Source organism: Aethalodelphis obliquidens, unplaced genomic scaffold, assembly GCF_003676395.1.
Source record: "Aethalodelphis obliquidens isolate GAN/ISIS:26980383/991018 unplaced genomic scaffold, ASM367639v1 scaffold237, whole genome shotgun sequence".
NCBI lineage: Eukaryota > Metazoa > Chordata > Mammalia > Artiodactyla > Delphinidae > Aethalodelphis > Aethalodelphis obliquidens.
In genome coordinates, this window is record NW_020838151.1 from 5,582 (window position 1) to 23,900 (window position 18,319).

At 43.9% G+C, this 18,319-nt stretch overlaps 1 protein-coding gene across 2 annotated transcripts; it reads right to left on the reverse strand.

The window, feature by feature from the left end:
• Window positions 1-11,391: 11,391 nt before the first annotated feature.
• Window positions 11,392-14,319, reverse strand: LOC113616601 (protein ARMCX6-like). 2 transcript variants are annotated; one of them, XM_027100019.1, is made up of 4 exons: window positions 14,196-14,319; window positions 13,815-13,893; window positions 13,358-13,473; window positions 11,392-13,051 (listed from the first exon to the last, which is right to left on the reverse strand). In XM_027100019.1, exon 4 carries the CDS (start codon window positions 12,900-12,902, stop codon window positions 12,006-12,008), a length of 897 nt encoding a protein of 298 aa, XP_026955820.1. In that variant the 5' UTR covers window positions 12,903-13,051; window positions 13,358-13,473; window positions 13,815-13,893; window positions 14,196-14,319; the 3' UTR covers window positions 11,392-12,005. The 2 variants fall into 2 exon arrangements, with proteins under 2 accessions (XP_026955820.1, XP_026955821.1); XM_027100020.1 differs by having other exon boundaries at window positions 13,803-13,893.
• Between the last annotated feature and the right edge of the window lie 4,000 nt (window positions 14,320-18,319).

Below are 18,319 nucleotides of genomic sequence, written 5' to 3' on the forward strand. Positions count from 1 at the left end.
TTTTCTTTATCTGCCATGCATTTTCAGGTCCCTTTCCTTCTTTTTTCCCGTGCATTACCTCTGTTTACCTCTTGTGTCAGTTCCATTTTGATTCCCCATCTTTGAGGGATATCAGGTTTTACTGAACCAGTTTTTTGCAGAATGTTCATCTAGGATAAGGGCCAGGATTGTCTGATACCAATAATTTTTTTATTGCTCAAGTCATTAGAGAGAGGTAGCTGTGGGGCTGCTAAAAGTGCAGTCTCTCTCCTCTCCTGCTGCTCGAGGCCAGACTCATCTCTAATGCTTGTTGGGGACAGATTATTTCCTGCAAATATGACCTTTGTGACTCCTTATTTGGCCCAATCTCTCTTTCCTTCTTATTATGGATCTTCTGCTCCATGGTGGCTCCAGCTGTCAAGTTGTGCATGCTTCTTATCTTTAAGAAATACACAAATTTGTTAAGAGGGTAGATCTCATGTTAAGTGTTCTTACCATAATAAGAAAGAAAGAAAGGAATAAAGAAGAAAGGAAGGAAGGAAGGAAGAAACAGTCTTTTTCTTTTCTGGAATTCATTGTTGTCTTGTAGCTTACTTAAGAAAGTAGAATCACAGCTAGAGAGTTTCTGGAAAATTAACTGAACAGACTGTAAAGCATAAAACTAATTTACAATTCATGGAGATGTTCTCTGTGAAGGAGTTAGAGCCCAGCATACTGCGAGACTTAGTTTGGACAGAGCCTCTAGTCAGGCCCAGAAAGACAAATAACTCCATGCTCTCTGCCAGCCTTCCTGAGCGTTCTTACTACATGACACAGGGGGAAAAGTAACACACAACAAAGTTTCTTCCTGTCCCGGTAACTGAGCTTGTGCCAATTAAGAGAAAATTGGGTGACACAAAAGATGCTTAAATCACATCTCATTGCATCTTTAGTTGAAGTAGCTTTTCATGATTAATTTTCTTAGCATTCATTACACTCCACTGTATTTTCCATTTTCTTTGCCTGTATTCCCCACTAGATGATACATTCTATGAACACAGGAATGATACCTGTTTGTTTACTATTGAATCTCCATCTGCCCTGCACATAATTAGTGCTCAGTGTCTACTCAATTTGATTGTCTAGCATTCAAGCTGCAATTTTGACTCTGGACAGGAATTTGTGCTTATCTAGATATTTTTGAGAAATATCTTCAGTAAATGTGCATTATGTTTGCAGAAAGAAATTTGTTTTTAAAGTATGTTAAACAATATTTACAATATGGCCCTAATTAATTTTAAAAATGTAGGTACTTGAAAAAGACAAGAACGTTACACGCTCTGTATCTTGAGGTCCTGTTCTCAAGTCTCTTCTCTTTCTAGGAATCTCATCCATTGCCATGGCTTCAGTTATCACCTGTATGTTAATGACTCACAAGTCTATATATCCAGAGTCCAAGATTAATTTATTTGATGTCTACAGATTTCATATCCCACAGATATTTCAACTTCAACAAATTTGAAATTGGAGTCATCATTCCCCAGTCCCACACCAAAACTTTTTCCCTTCCTGTCTTCCCTGTCTTGGTGAGCAGAATCACCATCCACCCAGTTGCACCTGCCAGAATCCTAGTCATTACTGACTCCTTCCTTCTCTCTCATCCCATATTGCTAGCCTATCTCAAAATCCCTTTTATTCCATTTATTTCATATTTTTTACAAATGTTAATATTATCAGAACAATACATACATAATAGCAAAGCAATTAGTACAGAGTTTATGATGAAAATGAGTCATTTCCCCTCCTGCTCTTCCCTAGACTCAGGACCATTCTCTAGAGTCCAGAGGCAACTTTTCTTCACTTATCTGATGTTAGCTTCTTCTGATGCAGTGTTTCTCAACCAGGGGTGATTTTGCTTCCAGGATACATTTGTCAGTGTCTGGAGACATTTTTGATTGTCACAAGAGAGGACAGGTGTGCTACTGGCATCTTGTGGGTAGATGTCAGTGATCCTCCAGTGCACAAGGCAGCCCCCAGCCCAAACAACTGATAGTGCCAAGACTGAGAACTGTTCTTGTGGTCATCTTCAAAATGCCAAAAATATACTTGTACTCTAATGAACTTCTGATATGTAAATAGGACACTTAGCTCATTAATCTTACAGCCCTTCCTTCCTTTCTCTTATTCCTGATGTTTGTAATGTTATTATTATTTTAGTTTAATCATACAGTCAACAATTATTTATTGAACACCACTGTGTGCCAAGCACTATTCAAAGCATTTAGAATTCGGTAGTGAGCAAGACAGACAGCCTTTATTAAGCTTGCTTTCTTATGGAGAAAGTAGGCCATAAAATCAATTAAACTAAATAAAGTAGCTAAATTTAACTTTAAATTATATACATAAACATTTATTTTGTTTCATAAACTTCCAGCAGGACTTGTTCACTTCTCACTTTATAAAATGAGGATATCAGCTCTGCTGTCTTTTCTTCTGTCTTTTATCATCTTCTTCTACATCCCACATTCTGTCAGCTATATTTTATTGTCTCATGCCTACTTAAAATTTCCTCCCCACAGGTAATATGTGAATCATTTTCTAAAACTATACAAAATAGATTCACATGTTAGGAGACTACTTCAGCTCAGCAATGAACAGCATTTATATAGTCATAATCATCTAAATACTGTTCACGAAACATTAAGGAAAGAAATTGAAGATGATACAAAGAAATGGAAAAATATTCTGTGTTCTTAGATTGGAAGAATTAATATTGTTAAAATGGCCATACTATCTAAAGCAATCTACAGATTTAATGCAATCCCTATCAAAATACCTAGGACATTTTTCACAGAACTAGAACAAATAGCCCTAAAATTCATATGGAGCCACAAAAGACCCTGAATTGCCAAAGCAAGCTTGAGAAAAAAAGAACAAAACTGGAGGTAGCACCCTTCCAGACTTCAGACTATTCAACAAAGCCACAGTATCAAAACAGCATGATACTGGCACAAAACAGACACATAGAGTAATGGAAGAGAATAAAGAGCCCAGAAATAAACCCACACACCGATGGTCAATTAATCTATGACAAAGGAGGCAAGAATATACAATGGAGAAAAGACAACCTCTTCAATAAGTGGTGCTGGGAATATTGGACAGCTACATGTAAAACAATGAGATTAGAACATTCCCTCATACCACATACAAAAACAAATTCAAAATGGATTAAAGACATAAATGTAAGATCTGAAACCTTAAAACTCCTAGAAGAAAACATAGGCAGAACATTCTTTGACATAAATCACAGCAATATATTTTTGGATCTGTTTTTTTAAGGCAAAAGAAATAAAACAAAAATAAACAAATGGGACCTCACTAAACTTAAAAGTTTTTGCACAGCAAAGGAAACCATTGACAAAATGAAAAGACAGTTACGGAATGGGAGAAGATATTTGCAAATGATAACAGACAAGGTGTTAATATCCAAAGTATATAAACAGCTTATACAACTCAATATCAAAAAACCAAACAACACAATCAAAAAATGGGCAGAAGACCTGAATAGACATTTTTCCAAAGAAGACATACAGATGGCTAACAGGCATATAAAAAGCTGCTCAACATGGCTAGTTATTAGAGGAATGCAAATCAAAACGAATTATCACCTCACACCTGTCAGAATGGCTATCGTCAAAAAGTCTACAAATAACAGATGTTGGAGAGGATGTGAAGAAAAGGAAACACTTGTACACTGTTGGTAGCAATGTAAATTGGTACAGCCACTATGGGAAACAGTATGGAGGTTCCTAAAAAAATTAAAAATAGAACTACCATATGATCCAGCAATTCCACTCCTAGGTATATACCTGGGAAAAATGAAAAAACTAATTCGAAAAGATACATGCACCCCAATGTTCATAGCAGCACTATTTACAATAGCCAAGACAAAGAAGCAACCCAAGTGTTCTTCAACAGACAAATGGATGTGAGATGTGAGATTTATATATGTGAGATATATATATGAATATTATATATGAATATATATATGAATATTACTCATTAAAAAAGAATGAAATTCTGCCATTTGCAGCAATGTGGATAGACTTAGAGAATATTATGCTCAGTGAAATGTCAGACAGAGAAAGACAAATACTGTATGATATCACTTATATGTGGAATCTAAAAAATAATCCAATATAGCAAAACAGAAACAGACTCACAGATATAGAAAACAAACTATTGTTTACCAGAGGGGAGAGAGAAGTGGGGAGGGGCAAGTTAGGGGTATGGGATTAAGAGATGCAAACTACTATGTATAAAATAGATAAACAACAAGGATATATTGTATAGCACAGGGAATTATAACCATTATCTTGTAATAACTTTTAATCTGTAAAAGTACTGAATCAGTATGCTGTACACCTGAAACTAATGTAATATTGTTAATCAACTATACTTCAATAAAAAGTATATACTGTTTATTGATTTTCAATGCATAGAGCTGAAGGCAGAAAGCTTTAATGGAAGACTTGGTTGTTATAGAACTTAATGTAAAAGTTAACTGGAACTCACGATAGAGATAGATAGATAGATAGATAGGTAGATATAGAGAAATAGACATATGGCTATGTAAAGCAAAAAAACTAGGAACGTTTTCTCCATTAGAAGGGCAAGTTCCCCTTGCTTTCAATACCCCATGAAGACACCCTTTTGATGATGATACCACCTGACTCCCTCAGGTGCCTTCACGTGTTCAATGTAGGTCTTTCTTGGGATGCAGAAGGGTTGGCTTTATATCTATTTGGTCACTTCAGACTGTTCTGGGAGCCATGTAGCCATGGTCCACTCATGCACTGTCATCTGGTATGGTAGAACTAGGTGTAAGTTATAAATCAATTTTATCAGGGTATGGATGCAACTTATCCTGAGAATACTTACTTAGTAACTTAGGAGCTCATTCAAGCCTGTACCATCCTAGGTGACATGGCCAGATCCCACAGACACCTAAGATTAGCTTTTGCTTCAATCTGGTCCACTATAGTCACTTAGAAATGTTCTGGAATCCGAGGTCAAGGCTCTTAACTTGAGTCACTTAAAGGATACTGTTGTTAGATTCAAGACTAAATAGATTCTTTTTCCTTATACTCCTTCAAATGCTGAACTCACTCTTTATCTTAATTTGCTGCATATTTGAAGCAAGTACACACTTTGAACTTTTTGGGTTTTTTTAAGTCTGTTGTTGATTGCTGCCTAACAAAGCACTCCAAAACTCAGTAGCTTAAAACAGCCATTTTATTTACTCATTATTTTGCGTATCAGGAATTTGCACTGGTTGGTTCTTCTGCTAATCTTGCCTGAGGTCATTTATGTGACTGGAGTCAGCTGGCAAATCAGTTGGGGGCTGATTTTCCTCTGACTAAGGTTGGCAGATGTAGCAAATAAAAATACAGAATGCCCAGTTAAATTTGAATTCCAGTTAAATAATTAATAATTGTTTTAGTATAAGTATGCCCCATGCAATATTTGGGACATACTTATACTGAAAAATGTTTTATGTTCATCTGAAATTTAAATTTAACTGGGAGTTCTGAATTTTATCTGGCAGCTCTTCCTAGAGGTCCTCAGAACAGTTCATGGCTGTTCTACATGGTCTCATCCTCTAGCAGGCTAGTCTGCTTGGCACATGGTGGTTTCAGAGCAGGAAGAGTGAAATGCCCACTGAAAATGCGCTGTTCAAGCCTCTTCATGGGTCATGTTTTCTAATGTTCAAACTGGCCAAAGCAAATCACATGCCAGGTCCAGATTCAGTGTGGGAGGGGATTATACAATGGTATGGTAACAAGGAGGCATGGTCCATTGGGGGCTCTTACTGTAATATTTTCTTAGAGGTCCTTCTAATTGTTTTTCTTCCCTTATTTGCCTGTATCATACCCTCTAGTTCTTCTAACCTCTCAATTGATTTTAACAAGTCCCCTTTTGTTCACCTACTACCCCAAATCTTCTGTCTTCTTGCTCCACTTTGGTCTGATAAACCAGGGCCTGCTGTTTAGCTGTCGTCTTAAAATTAACCTTTATTGCTTTCCCAAGTTGTGATCACCATTTCCTTGATTCCATATTTACCTTTGACTTGATTACTACTTTCTTTTCTTGGAGTCCATGTTCAAATAATTTCCTAAGAGAAGGTCTACAAGAGGCAAAATTTGTGTACTTTCCATCCTGAAAACATCTGTATGGTCATCACATACCGATGTGGTATGTGGGTATGTCTGTTTAGAAGTAGAATACTAGAGAAAAGCATATTTTCTAAGAATTTGAAGGCATTTATACATTGTCATATCATATCCAGTATTATGAATAACATGTCTGATGCCAGTCTGCTTGGTAGATGGCTTTATTCCTACCGTTGAGAAATTTTAAGGTCTCCTTTTAATCATTATTATTCTAAAATTTCTTGGCGATATGTCTAGATGAGGGTTTTTTAATTCATTGTATTCGACACAAAATGCAGGTTTCTTTTTAATTAAAAAAAATACAGAGAAGGGGCTTCCCTGGTGGCACAGTGGTTGAGAGTCCGCCTGCCGATGCAGGGGACGCGGGTTGGGACGCGGGTTCGTGCCCTGATCCGGGAAGATCCCACATGCTGCGGAGCGGCTGGGCCCATGAGCCATGGCCGCTGAGCCTGTGCGTCCGGAGCCTGTGCTCTGCGGTGGGAGGGGCCACAGCAGTGAGAGAGGCCCGCATACTGCAAAAAAAAAAAATACAGAGAAAAATAATGAGGTTCTACATATAAATCATTCATAATTAACAACAAACATTAACACTTTTTTGTATTTGTTTATAATTTCTTTATTAATAGACAAAATTAAACTACAAAATTGTTAGGGTCACATTTTCCTCAATCTCTTCCCAGAAGCAAGTAATATTGTAAAATTGATGTGCATCTTTCAGTACCCAGTTTTAATTTTGTATCCAAAATAATATATAGTATTGTTTTATAGTCTTAAAATTATATAAATGGCATTATATTGTATCTTTCTTTAAATTACTTATCTCACTAAACATTAGGTTTCTGAGAATTGTCTAGACTGATCTGTAGAGATCTAGTTCACCTATTTTTACTGCTTTATAAATTCTATTATATAGATAGATGACATATTATATTATTCAAAGACCTACAGCAAATATCAACCTTACTGCTGAAACATCAGACATTAAAATCAGAAACATGACAAGTATGCACTGTATCATCAATACTGTTGCTCTGGAGGTCCTTGACAGTGCAATGAGATAAGAAAAAGAAATGAGCTATAAAATATTGAATAAGAAGAGATAAAACTGTCATAATTTGTAAACTATGTTTGTCTAGTTAAAAAGTCAGGGAGAGGGCTTCCCTGGTGGTGCAGTGGTTGAGAGTCCGCCTGCCGATGTGCCCCAGTCCGGGAAGATCCCACATGCCGCGGAGCGCCTGGGCCCATGAGCCATGGCCACTGAGCCTGCGCGTCCAGAGCCTGTGCTCCACAACAGGAGAGGCCACAACAGTGAGGGGCCCGTGGACTGCAAAAAAAAAAAAAAAAGTCAGAAAGAAAAAAGAGGCAAAAAATAAATATAATAAGAGAGTTCACCAAAGGAGCCTGACTGTAGAAACAATGTTCCATCAAGAGCTTTTATACAAACAAGCAAAAATCATTTCCCATAATACTTACTTTTGATGGAAAAAAATATATATAAGTACAAAATTCCAAAGGCACAAAAGACAGAAAAATAAAAATGAGTCTTTTACTGACTTTTCCCCATACAAACCCAATATATCCAAATGGAGGCAAAAAGTGTTATGCCTATAAATGTGTATCACTACACAATTTTATAGGATGATTTAAAAAAGATAATTTTTACTAAAATAGAAAATTTAAAATCATACACGACAGAATATATTACATAAAATGTTTATAATAATATGCATAACACAGTGTGCTCCAACTTGTTTTGCCGCACAAAAATGAGGCAATTTTGGTGAGGGAAGAAAACAGTCCCATCTCCCTTGGTGCTGAAGCAGGCAGGGTGGGGGAGTTCCTAAGTTTCCTGTGGGCCAGAGCATGTCCTGAGAAGGTACCTGGGGCAGACACCTGCTCACAGGCACCAACACAGCCTCCCTGCCAACACACACACCCCACCTGCCACAGGCCACCCAGTGAGCAGAGGGTCCCCGAGTCAGTGAGGGGTTCCTGGGAGAAAGGGTTGTGCCCCAAGAGGAATTCCACAGCAGGCAGCCACAGCGGGAATGCTCAGCTGGGTGCATGAAGGTCCCAGAATGCACCAATTATACCGTGAGAATGGAGTGATAAGTGGTGCTGGGTTAACAGGTTATCCATTTGGAAAAGGAGTCAGGAAATTCCAAGTATATCCCTGAGACAACCCTTTAAGTAGAAAGGTATGAAAGAATTAGGAAACCATATAGGAGACTCCTTTTGTAATTGGGAAGTGGGGAAGGCCGTCCTAAGCCACACGCAAAAGCAAGAGGCAATAAGGGAAAATGAGCCTTCAGGGGAAGAGGAGGTCGTGAGTAAAGTGAAGGGGGAAGTGACAGAGTGTAAGGTGATCCATGCAGCATGAGGAGCAGACAAGGGACTGACTGATGCCCCACAGGACTGTGCTGCAGTGCCCATCACATCTTAGACCAACCGGTGGCCACTACGAGGAGGTGGGGGGCAGTGCTGCACACAGCTGTCACACTCTTAGCCAAAAGGTGCTGTGGTGGCCCAGCGTAGAGACCGACTTGGTGAGGGCTGTGCCTGTCCCTGGTGACATTTCAAAGTGAGGGGATCGTGGTTGAAACTGCTCTGAGAGTGGCACTAAGGGCCCCCGTGGGGATGCATTGTGTGAGACTGGGTGTACCAGCTGGGAAGCTGGATGTCTGCAACCTTGCCTGCACTTATGGCAGGGAGGGGTGCAGTGGGGGGGTCAAATAACAAAATTCCCAGGAGATGTAGCAGGCTGGGAGTTAGTGCAGAAATCAGTACCTACAGGCACAAAGTGTAGACAAGATAATGAGATGAAGAAGAAGGGAATCCAAGGCCCTTTCTGGAGCTGGAGGGCAGTCTGTGGAGGCAGTTCCAGATTTACCAAAGAGACAGCTTCGGCTAGGGCGACCCCATCAAGGCAGGCATCTCCCCACAGAGTGTGACAAGCTCAAGCTTTGATGACCTTGTCTAATGTTTGCCATGGGGAAACCTGGCAAGAAGCTCATTTGGTTGCAGAAGAGAGGTGGGTTAGTTTGTGCTTGGTGGTCCCCTGCTGTTTCATTTTTGAATTAAGCATGGGAGGAGGCACCTTAGTCTTTCCAGTGCTGAAAGCCTCTGAATGTCTTAATCAGGCCCTGACTGGCAGGCATGCGCCCCGCCCCCTGCGCCCCCCCTCCACGCCCCCCTCTGAAGTCCCCCTCCGCACCCCGGTAGTAGGCAGAACTGGGAACTGGGCTCCTGCCCTGGCACAGCAACCAACAAAGGGATGAAGGGCAGACCAGAGCCCTGTGCTTCCACACGCAGGGAGTGTTTTCGGGAGGGCAGTGCCAGCAAATGGAGAAGGGGCTCTTGACTTGGGCCAAGACCACACCGTGGAGACACATCAATGCTGGCAGGCTGCCCTGTGACAGAATTGCTCAGGAGATGGGCAGAAGGTCTCCGAGGTCCTCCCTGCGATAGGAATCAGCTGTGGCCTGAAAGTGCCAAATGCCTGCCTCGGAGATGGTGGGCCTACTACCTGTGGCAGGACTCAAAACGGAGGACTCGGCAGAGTGCAGAGCAGGAGGGAAGCACGTGTTAATTTGGGACCCCGAGCCAGGAGGAAGGAGAAATGCTCTGCCTTTGGGCTGAGATTACAGAGGCTGAGCAGTAAGGTGTCGCTGAAGACACCATCGGCCAGCAGGCTCCACTGGGACAAGTGCATGCAGGGCTGCCCGCAGGGCAATCCTGCGTGGGAAACAGACTGCCCAGCCCACCTGAGGCTGGCTTGGGAGAAAGGGGGGACCACGTTAGCAGCTCTTTGGAAACAAGACAGAACCCCAGAGCCAGCAAACAAAGCCCCAGTGGGGTGAACGTTGCTGGGGGTGTGATGTTGCAGCAACCACAGTCACATGCTGGTCCATCAAGGCAGCAGGGCCTGGGAAGGGGCAGAGTCCCTGGCAGGCACCCGTGACTACTAGTCAGCCCAATCTGTGGGGTGGATGAGTACAAGCAGGAGAGTGGCAACCCACCTGCTCCCCAAACTCCAGGAGAAGGGAGGAAAAAATTGAAAAAAAAAACCTAAAAATTTAAAATAAAACTATGCTCTATATGGAGGAGGGCAGTCAGAAGGCAGAGCACTTGTACACAGCTGATGCCCAGGGAGCAGTGGCCCAGAGTCACATCCCAGGGAGACCAGGAGAGGGCACCGAGCTCAGAAGCAGCACCGCCCAAAGGAAGCTTCTTGTCCCCTCTGTTAGCCAGGGCCTTGAGGAAGAGGGCCATTTCACGACACATCAACAACACGCAGGGAACCTGGCTTTGGTGATGCAGGGGCTGAGGCTTGCTGGGAGGGGTCTGTAAATGTTGGGAGGGGGTGGTGGAATGAGTTGCCCAGATTCATGGAATGGTTCAGTGTGCAGGGCTGTGTTCTTCCTTTCCTCCAAGGGGTGCCAGGGGCTTGGATGGAGGGCATGAATATGTCTCCTGATGGATGGACCAGCCATGGCCATGCCACGCCCCTCAGCATCTGCCCTCCCGCCCCTTCGGGGATTCACGGAGGCCTCCACTGTCCCCTTCCTGGATCCCACAGAAGTACCAGGGATAGGGCAGAAAGGAGGTTCTGCCCTTCCTTGGCCAGAGGAAGCAACAGCCAAGCCTTTTCACTCGGCCAGGAATTTGAGCTTGGCATCCCAAGGAAGGGAGGGGGCCTGGAAGTAGGTTTCACAGCTGCTTCTCAGGAGAGAGAACAACACAAAGCAGGCACTCAGCAAGTAGCAACTGTTACTGCTATAACTGTGCACTAACTTGTGCAGGGATGGGTTGCCCTGTGGCCCCCAAGGATGTGTAGACAAAACCTCAAGGATACTGACCTTCCTCTCTAAGAGGCCAGCAGGCGAGGAAAGACAACTTCATCGAGGGAAGGATTCCTCTGCATCAGGCACTGTGCTGCCTGCTTCACAGGTGCTGTCTCCTTTAGTCCTCCCAGCAGTCCTTCTTAATTCCACCCTCCACCCCATTCCCCTGCCCCAGCCCCGCCCCCAGCCCCTTCTGGAAGCTTATCCTGAACCCTGCAGCCCATCTCTTCCACTGCCTCCTGTGGGCACTGCTAGGCGGACATTCTTCAGGAGCAAACGCCCCAGTTAGTTAGCACTGATCATGTATTTTGGGCTTCCTCTTCACGCAGACTATAAACTCAAAGACAAGTACCATGTTCTCGTTTTTGCCAGCTAAAGCACACAGCTTTATTGGTGATACATAAAAATGCAGACTTGGTGGACGAGGCTGAGTCAGTACAACTCATAGAAGGGGAGTGTACATTTTTTGCTGAACAGGTTTACCATCCATAGGCTCGTGAAGAAAAGAGAGTAAATGAAAAAGAATTCAACCTACGCAGCAACCAATGCATTTTCGGCACAAGCTCCCATATGGGTCTGGTCTCCACAAGACGGTCCAGCTTAGACAGGGAGACCACCACAGGCAAGGCATCCCTTGTCAGGCTAGAAAATGTTGTCCTTTCACCACACAGCTGAAATGATCCCTTTACCACAGGAAGAAGGCCGCAAGGGAGCAATTTACAATGCGCACTGCCTGCAGACTGCAAAACCAAGAGGTTACTCAAAGCTCTGTGGGAACCCCTGCCTGGCCAACAAGAGAGTGGTCCTGGATTTAGCAAGTGTAACTTTCACCCAGAGATATGGCTACTGGCTAAGGCTGGATCTTCAATAGCACCCACTGCAGAGTCTTTGATTGAGAACACAAGTGTGTGGTTCACTGATCGGGTTTTGGTTCGGGGTGGATCAGTCCCATCCTGTTGGAGGGGGCCATTTAAGAGGCCGGGATTTCTGGGAGAAGCTGTCTGTTTGCGTTCCTGATAAAGAGGGACAAGAAGGAGAGCAACATCTGGGCTCCCAGCAACTCCCCCGCCAAGACTGGCTTTTCAGACAAACCCATCAAGGGTTTCACAACGTGCCCCTCAGCACATTCACTTCCCTCTGGTATCAAAGGAAACTTCAAGTCTGAAACGGACTTGGCAAGCATGTTATTAATAACTGTCATGATTATTAACAAATTTAATCCGGCCTGCTGCAGAAATGAGTTGCAGCAAAGTGACACAGTCTCCCGACACACTTCGTTGATGTACATCTTAATCTGGCCCTGATTTTCAACACTGGCTTTCAAGTTATCCAGGGCACAGAAAGCCTCAACAGCAGGGTCGGGAATAGGGATCGTGTTTCCAGCAATGGAGAGGCTGGCCAAATGACTATTGATATCGTGGCTAAATGAAAAACCAGTGTCCCTGGGCTGAGCTAACAACACTTTTCCCTGAATGAAAGGGCACTTGGAGAGGCCAAGAACACAACTGAAATTTTTAAAGCTTTGAGCACTCCAAGTATTTTTACGTTCATAAGGGAATGGGCGCTGTTTTACCGGATGTGTTCGGTTGGCCTTGCCCCCACCTGCAGGCCTGTCCTCGGTGCCACCAGGGGCCCCAGGTTCATTCCAATCCCCATCCTCACTCCAAGGCCGAGCCATAGTTGTGAAATCAAACCAAATCTCGGGCTCCTCCTCGTCAAGCTCCTGTTCATCATCCCATTCCTCCTCCTCCTCCTCCAACTTCTCACTGTCATCTCTTCCTATGGTTAGTTTGTAAACGCAGTAGCAGGCACCTGCCCCAATCATCAGTCCTGCTGCCATCCAACCCACTTCCCGAGCCCGGCCCATGCTCAGGTCCGTGCCAGCCTGGGGGCAGGACAGGAGAGGGCCTTGCTCCACCTGAATGAAGAGTGTTCTTAAGGCTCCACCTGAATGATGGTGGAGGGGAGACGTCTTCAGTCTATATCCCAGGCTCCTGAGGCTCTCTTGTGATGAATCTACGGGTGAAAAATAACATTAGGACTTTGGGCTGTGCCTGGATTTGTGCCTCACCAGGCAGACAGAGTGGAGTTTGAGTTCTGGTTGAGAGAGGTGGATTATTTGGCAACTATTTCTTTGTTCTTTTCTGTCATCCTCTGTCTACCCTCAGGACCGACCATTTCTCTTCCAGGGCCTACAGAGAAGGGCAGGAGGTGGGGCTGGGCTGTGACAGCCAGGAGGGTGACAGGAGAGGCTAACCCTCAGGTAGTCTCCTCCACCACACCCCCACCCCCAAAGACTCAGAGGCAGTCTCTCCCACCAACCTCTACCAAAGTCAGGTAAATTCCTTCTCCTTCTCTTGTCTTCTGTGGTCAGTGCGCCTTCCACAGTGATTGACGGACAGACAGTCTGGCAGAAGGACAGATGGAAAGACAGCCGCCTTTGGGGAAGTGAAAGTGTAGTGGATGGATCAGTACTGAGAACACAGGTCCCAGTACCCGCTTTTCTGAATTTCCAGCCTTTGAGTTTAAAATATTTCTCACACCCTCCTGACTTTCCTAACGCGGGCTTCCCCGCCCCACCCCCCTTGGCGTCCGCCATTTCCCCAGCAAAGGCCGCCACACCCCTTTCCCTGCTCTGAAATGGGAGGGGGTGTGGAGAAAGAAGGGGCCGGGAGGGGGCGACTCGGACCCGGCCCGCACCGATCCCAGCACCCCCTCTGCGCCATCCCCACCGCCACCCCCACCCAGGGGCCAGGGCTCATCCCACCTTCACACCGACCTGCACGGTCCCAAGGCACTTTGGTCCTTCGCTCGCCGCGACTTTCCCCAGCGACCTACTGGCCAACAGATCTACAAACCTGCAGACAGACGGGGGACCGAGGGGAGCGGAGTGCTTGGTGGACGGAGCAGCACTCGGGACACGAGTGCCCTGATTGTGGAACCTTTCTTTCCTCGGAGTCTCTGTACCAGCCATTCACTCCCCTCACCCGCCGCCCGAAGTCTGCCAGTTCTCTCTACTAAAATGGGCATGGGGGGGGGGCGGCGGTATTTAGAAAGTAGGCGAGAAGGGGACACAGCCCCCATCGGCCCGAACGTGGATCCGTGGCGCTCTTGGCCTTCTCCCATCCCATCTCCCTCCAAGCAGAGCCCACGCTCATACCGATCTGCACGGTCCGGGGCTACTTTCCTTCTTCCCTCACACGCCTGCAGTGTGATAGGGGGCTGGTACCCAGACGGAGGCGACTAGCAGTACTTCTGCTCTAGGCAGCTCTTGGTCACGTGACGACCACGTCACCAGTGAGCTCTGGCCCCCAATTTCCACTCCCACAAGCAGTGCGGCAGGCGCCAGCCTGCCCCGTACCTCCCCCCATCACACTGGGCCCTGTCACTCTTTTCCTCTGTAACAATACCAGAAACCAGAAGTGACCGTGGCTCTCTGGTGTTTGCCTTTGCCTTTCTCTAATTACAGGAAGGGGCAGCATCTTTTCCTGGGTCTATCATTACTTATACTTCTTTTTGGGGAAATGTCTTATCCTTTCCTTGGCTCTGAAGTTCCTGTCCTCTCTTTCTTAATTTTTACCCTTTCCCACAACCAGTCTCTGCACCAAAATTAAGCGGAGGGGTGGGGAAGAAAAGCCCAAGTAGCAGTGAGATTTTTGTTAGTATTTTTAATATATTTATGTTCGCTTTCGTCGGCCCTTCCTTTTTTTATTGATTCAAGCTACACTATTTTGTAATCAGAAAATACAAATATATATATATATATACGTATATATAACAAGATTTCCTAGTTAATAAGGAGGCCTCATCGATTTAAGCTAATTTATACCACACTGAAAATATTTTCTTCTGACTGCACAGGAAATAGCAGCTTTCAAGCAGTATATTAAAATTTAAAAACATATCATTACAAACAAAGCCAGTGTGCTTTCAATATGATTTATAAATTGACGGATAAAATGAATCTATAGTGAAGTGGTCAGTGCTTTAATTGTGACCAGTTTAGTTAAGTGAACCACTATCCCTTCTTCCTGGCTGAACTCCTGGTGTTAGGCGTCACACGATTGAGATCGTCAGAGGGGACTGCTGGATGGCTTTCATTCTGGCTTCAAAGGACAGACTTTCTGCAGACCCCAAATTTAGATGAATCTTACAAATTAGTAACTTCACAGATGAGCTTGCTTTTCATTCAAATGTCTTTATTTAAATCTATTCTGAAGTTTCATGGTGTAACCTATAAATCATCCAGAAATTAGAGGATTCCCTGCTATCCCATTGATGAAAATGAGACTTGGTAGATGGAATTTTCATTTCATCATTACACTGGAGAAATATCTCTGGTATCTGTCATTCGTGCACTGTATGTCCCCCTAGCAGCGGCTAGTGTCCAGCATTTTCCAGTGGAAATAGTAGTTAGAGTCTGTGGGTGACTGTAAATCACTGCGACAACCCTTGAGATCCGTCATTTTTCTCTCACAAAAGGCACGGTTTACAGGATCCCAAGCAGTCGCCAGGGGAAAGAGTCCTTTCCATTCCCTGCCTTCTGTTACAATTTTACTGCACCACCCATACAAGCCCCTCAGAATAATCCCAGAACTCAGGGACAAAGTATGCAGAACTTAGTCCCCAGACATTCAGCTGTCCCCGGTGGGGAGTCATACTCTAAATATAGTCCCTTCAGGCAGCCTCTTTCTTAGAACGCTGAAATCTGACACCCCAGCAGGAAGCTCCCTGTGTGAGGGGCCCCAGTGTGGGGGAGGCCCTTTCAGGAGGTGAGCCAGGAAGCCCAGAGTGCCTTGCTGGTGAAAATTCAGAAGTCAAGAACATGTCACAGCTTTCTGGTCTTCCTCAAACTTTTATAGACCAAACAAACCAGTATTACAGCTCATCTCTCTAAACCCCTACCTTATTTGTTTTGCCATCATCTCCTTACATCATTCTTTTCATTGCCCTTTATTTGCTTCTCCGAGGCAAGTGAATTCTATTTATGAAACCTTACTAACAGAACTCGCAGATTCAACTGTTATCATTCAATCTTTGGCTGCTAAGAACTTATATAAGTGGCTTTTATTTATTTTGAATATATACATTAGAAAGAACTAAGGAGTATGTAAAGCTTAAAAGAGGCAGGTGCTTCAGTGTCATTGACGTGGCTTTCCAGTAAGAACTCATTCTCACAACTCAGCCAGCCTTCAAGGACAAAAGCTCCACTCTTACCGCTCCTCATTAGTAAAAAATATCTCTCCCCTTTGGTATATTTTTCAGTTATTCCACTGTATAACCCCTGACCATCATTCTCCCAGGCTGTCAGAACTTTTCTGTTTGGATCCACTCCCTCTCTTAAACTTCCTAAACCCCATGGGAATGATAACACTTTCAGTTCTCTTACTTTGTAATTTTGACCCACAATTCCTACCAAGGAACCTGGAGACTAGCATTTTTTTAAAAATTATTTTATTTATTTATTTTTGGCTGCGTTGGGTCTTCATTGCTGCACGCGGGCTTTCTCTAGTTGGCGGCGAGTGGGGGCCACTCTTCCTTGCGGTGCGCAGGCTTCTCACTGCGGTGGCTTCTCTTATTGCAGAACACGGGCTCTAGGCGCGGGGGCTTCAGTAGTTGTGGCACCCAGGCTTAGTTGCTCCACGGCATGTGGGATCTTCCCAGACCAGGGCTAGAACCCTTATCCCCTGCACTGGCAGGCGGATTCTTAACCACTGCGCCACCAGGGAAGCCCGAGACTAGCATTTAAAATCTACTTTTCTCTCCGTTATAAATCCACCAACAAATATTTATTTAAGGACATGCTATTTGCCTGACATAATATTTCAACAGCAAAAATGGAAAATCCTTAAGCAGTTCTTCAGACGAGCCTTCAAAAGACTATGTGAAGCCACTGCCAGAAAGAACCTTTTGGCTTAAATCAGTATATGGTCACATGTGATGTGTGATTTATAAAGTATCCAAAAGCAGAAAAGGATCAGCAGATGGTAACACTAATGGAATTTTGGAGGGTGAAAAAAATAAATTATAGAAGATTGTTATCTTAAAAAGCTGTATTACTTTTTGTATTGTGTTATTTGTTTTTGTGTTGTGTATTAGTTAATTTTGTTTAATTGCAAGCAACAGAAAGCAAACCTGTTTAACTTAAACGAATGTTGAAGACCAGCATCAGCTCTGAGGTGTCTAGGTAGAAGGAATTGATATATGGTCTTTTCAGGATGCCATACTTCCACTGATTTTTGGTTTTCTATCTCTGCTTAAGGTTTAAATTTCAGTAAGAGAGTATTGAGTTGGTCTGTTTTGGGCACAATGCCCACCCTTTTGCTGGGGAAAATGACAGGGCATGTAAAATGTAAAATGCACTTCCTTTCTTTTCCCAGAGAGAAATGTAAACTGTTTCAGATGTTATTGTTGATTTGCAGGAGACCTTTAAGTACTTTGGATATGAATCCTTTGTTCAGCTGTGACTGAGGTGCTGGGGGCCTATTTGCCACAGCATGCTTTAGTTTTCACTTTCACATTAAGTGAACGTTATAGAGGTACAATTCTGAAATGGTGACGCACAAGGCTGTCTTCTAAGCTAAAGCTACTTGGCTTCCCTGACAAGATTGTAGACAAGGTTGCATCTACAGTTCAGTCTTGTTCTCATCCCTTCATGATCAATACCTGATTTTGTCTGTACGATGAGAGCAGATGCCTCTGTCAAGGAAAGACTCCCATTCATAGAGACATACATAAATCTATATCTGAATGCCCAAACCCATGGATCTTTGCATTCTCTCCATGTAAGAAGGCCACAAGGGAAGCTAAGTCTCACAAAGGAATGACAACTGAAAAATTTATCCTGAGAAATACAAACTTCAGGGGTACTAGAGGTTTCTGTCAGTTTTACCAGCTCATTCTCTCCCTGTTGACAAGCTACTCCTTGGGAAGCCACAACCTCAGAAGGTTGTGTGGTGAGCCTGAAGTCAGAGCAAGGGCATTGGTGCATGTTAAGAAGAGTCTCTCAGCTAAGAAACTTGAAGTACACTTATGCATCACGGGGATGGCTCTGCCAAAGAAAGCTCTTTTTTCCATTCATCTTCGCCAAGACTCCCTCTCCTCCAGACAGTGCTTGGGTGGGAACTATCAACACTTTCCTCTGACTCTCCTTTTCATATATTCCTGTGCTTAAATAAGCCCCCTTGTTGCACATGATCTTTCTCCAAATACAGAATCATATAGTTGATTTGGTTTCTGCTTACTAAATTTCAGTCATATCCTGTTCACCTTAAACGTACACAG

What these genes read in the sequence shown, in the direction of transcription:
- LOC113616601 (XM_027100019.1), bottom strand. Translation starts at nt 12,902, where the DNA reads ATGGGCCGGGCTCGGGAAGTGGGTTGGATGGCAGCAGGACTGATGATT.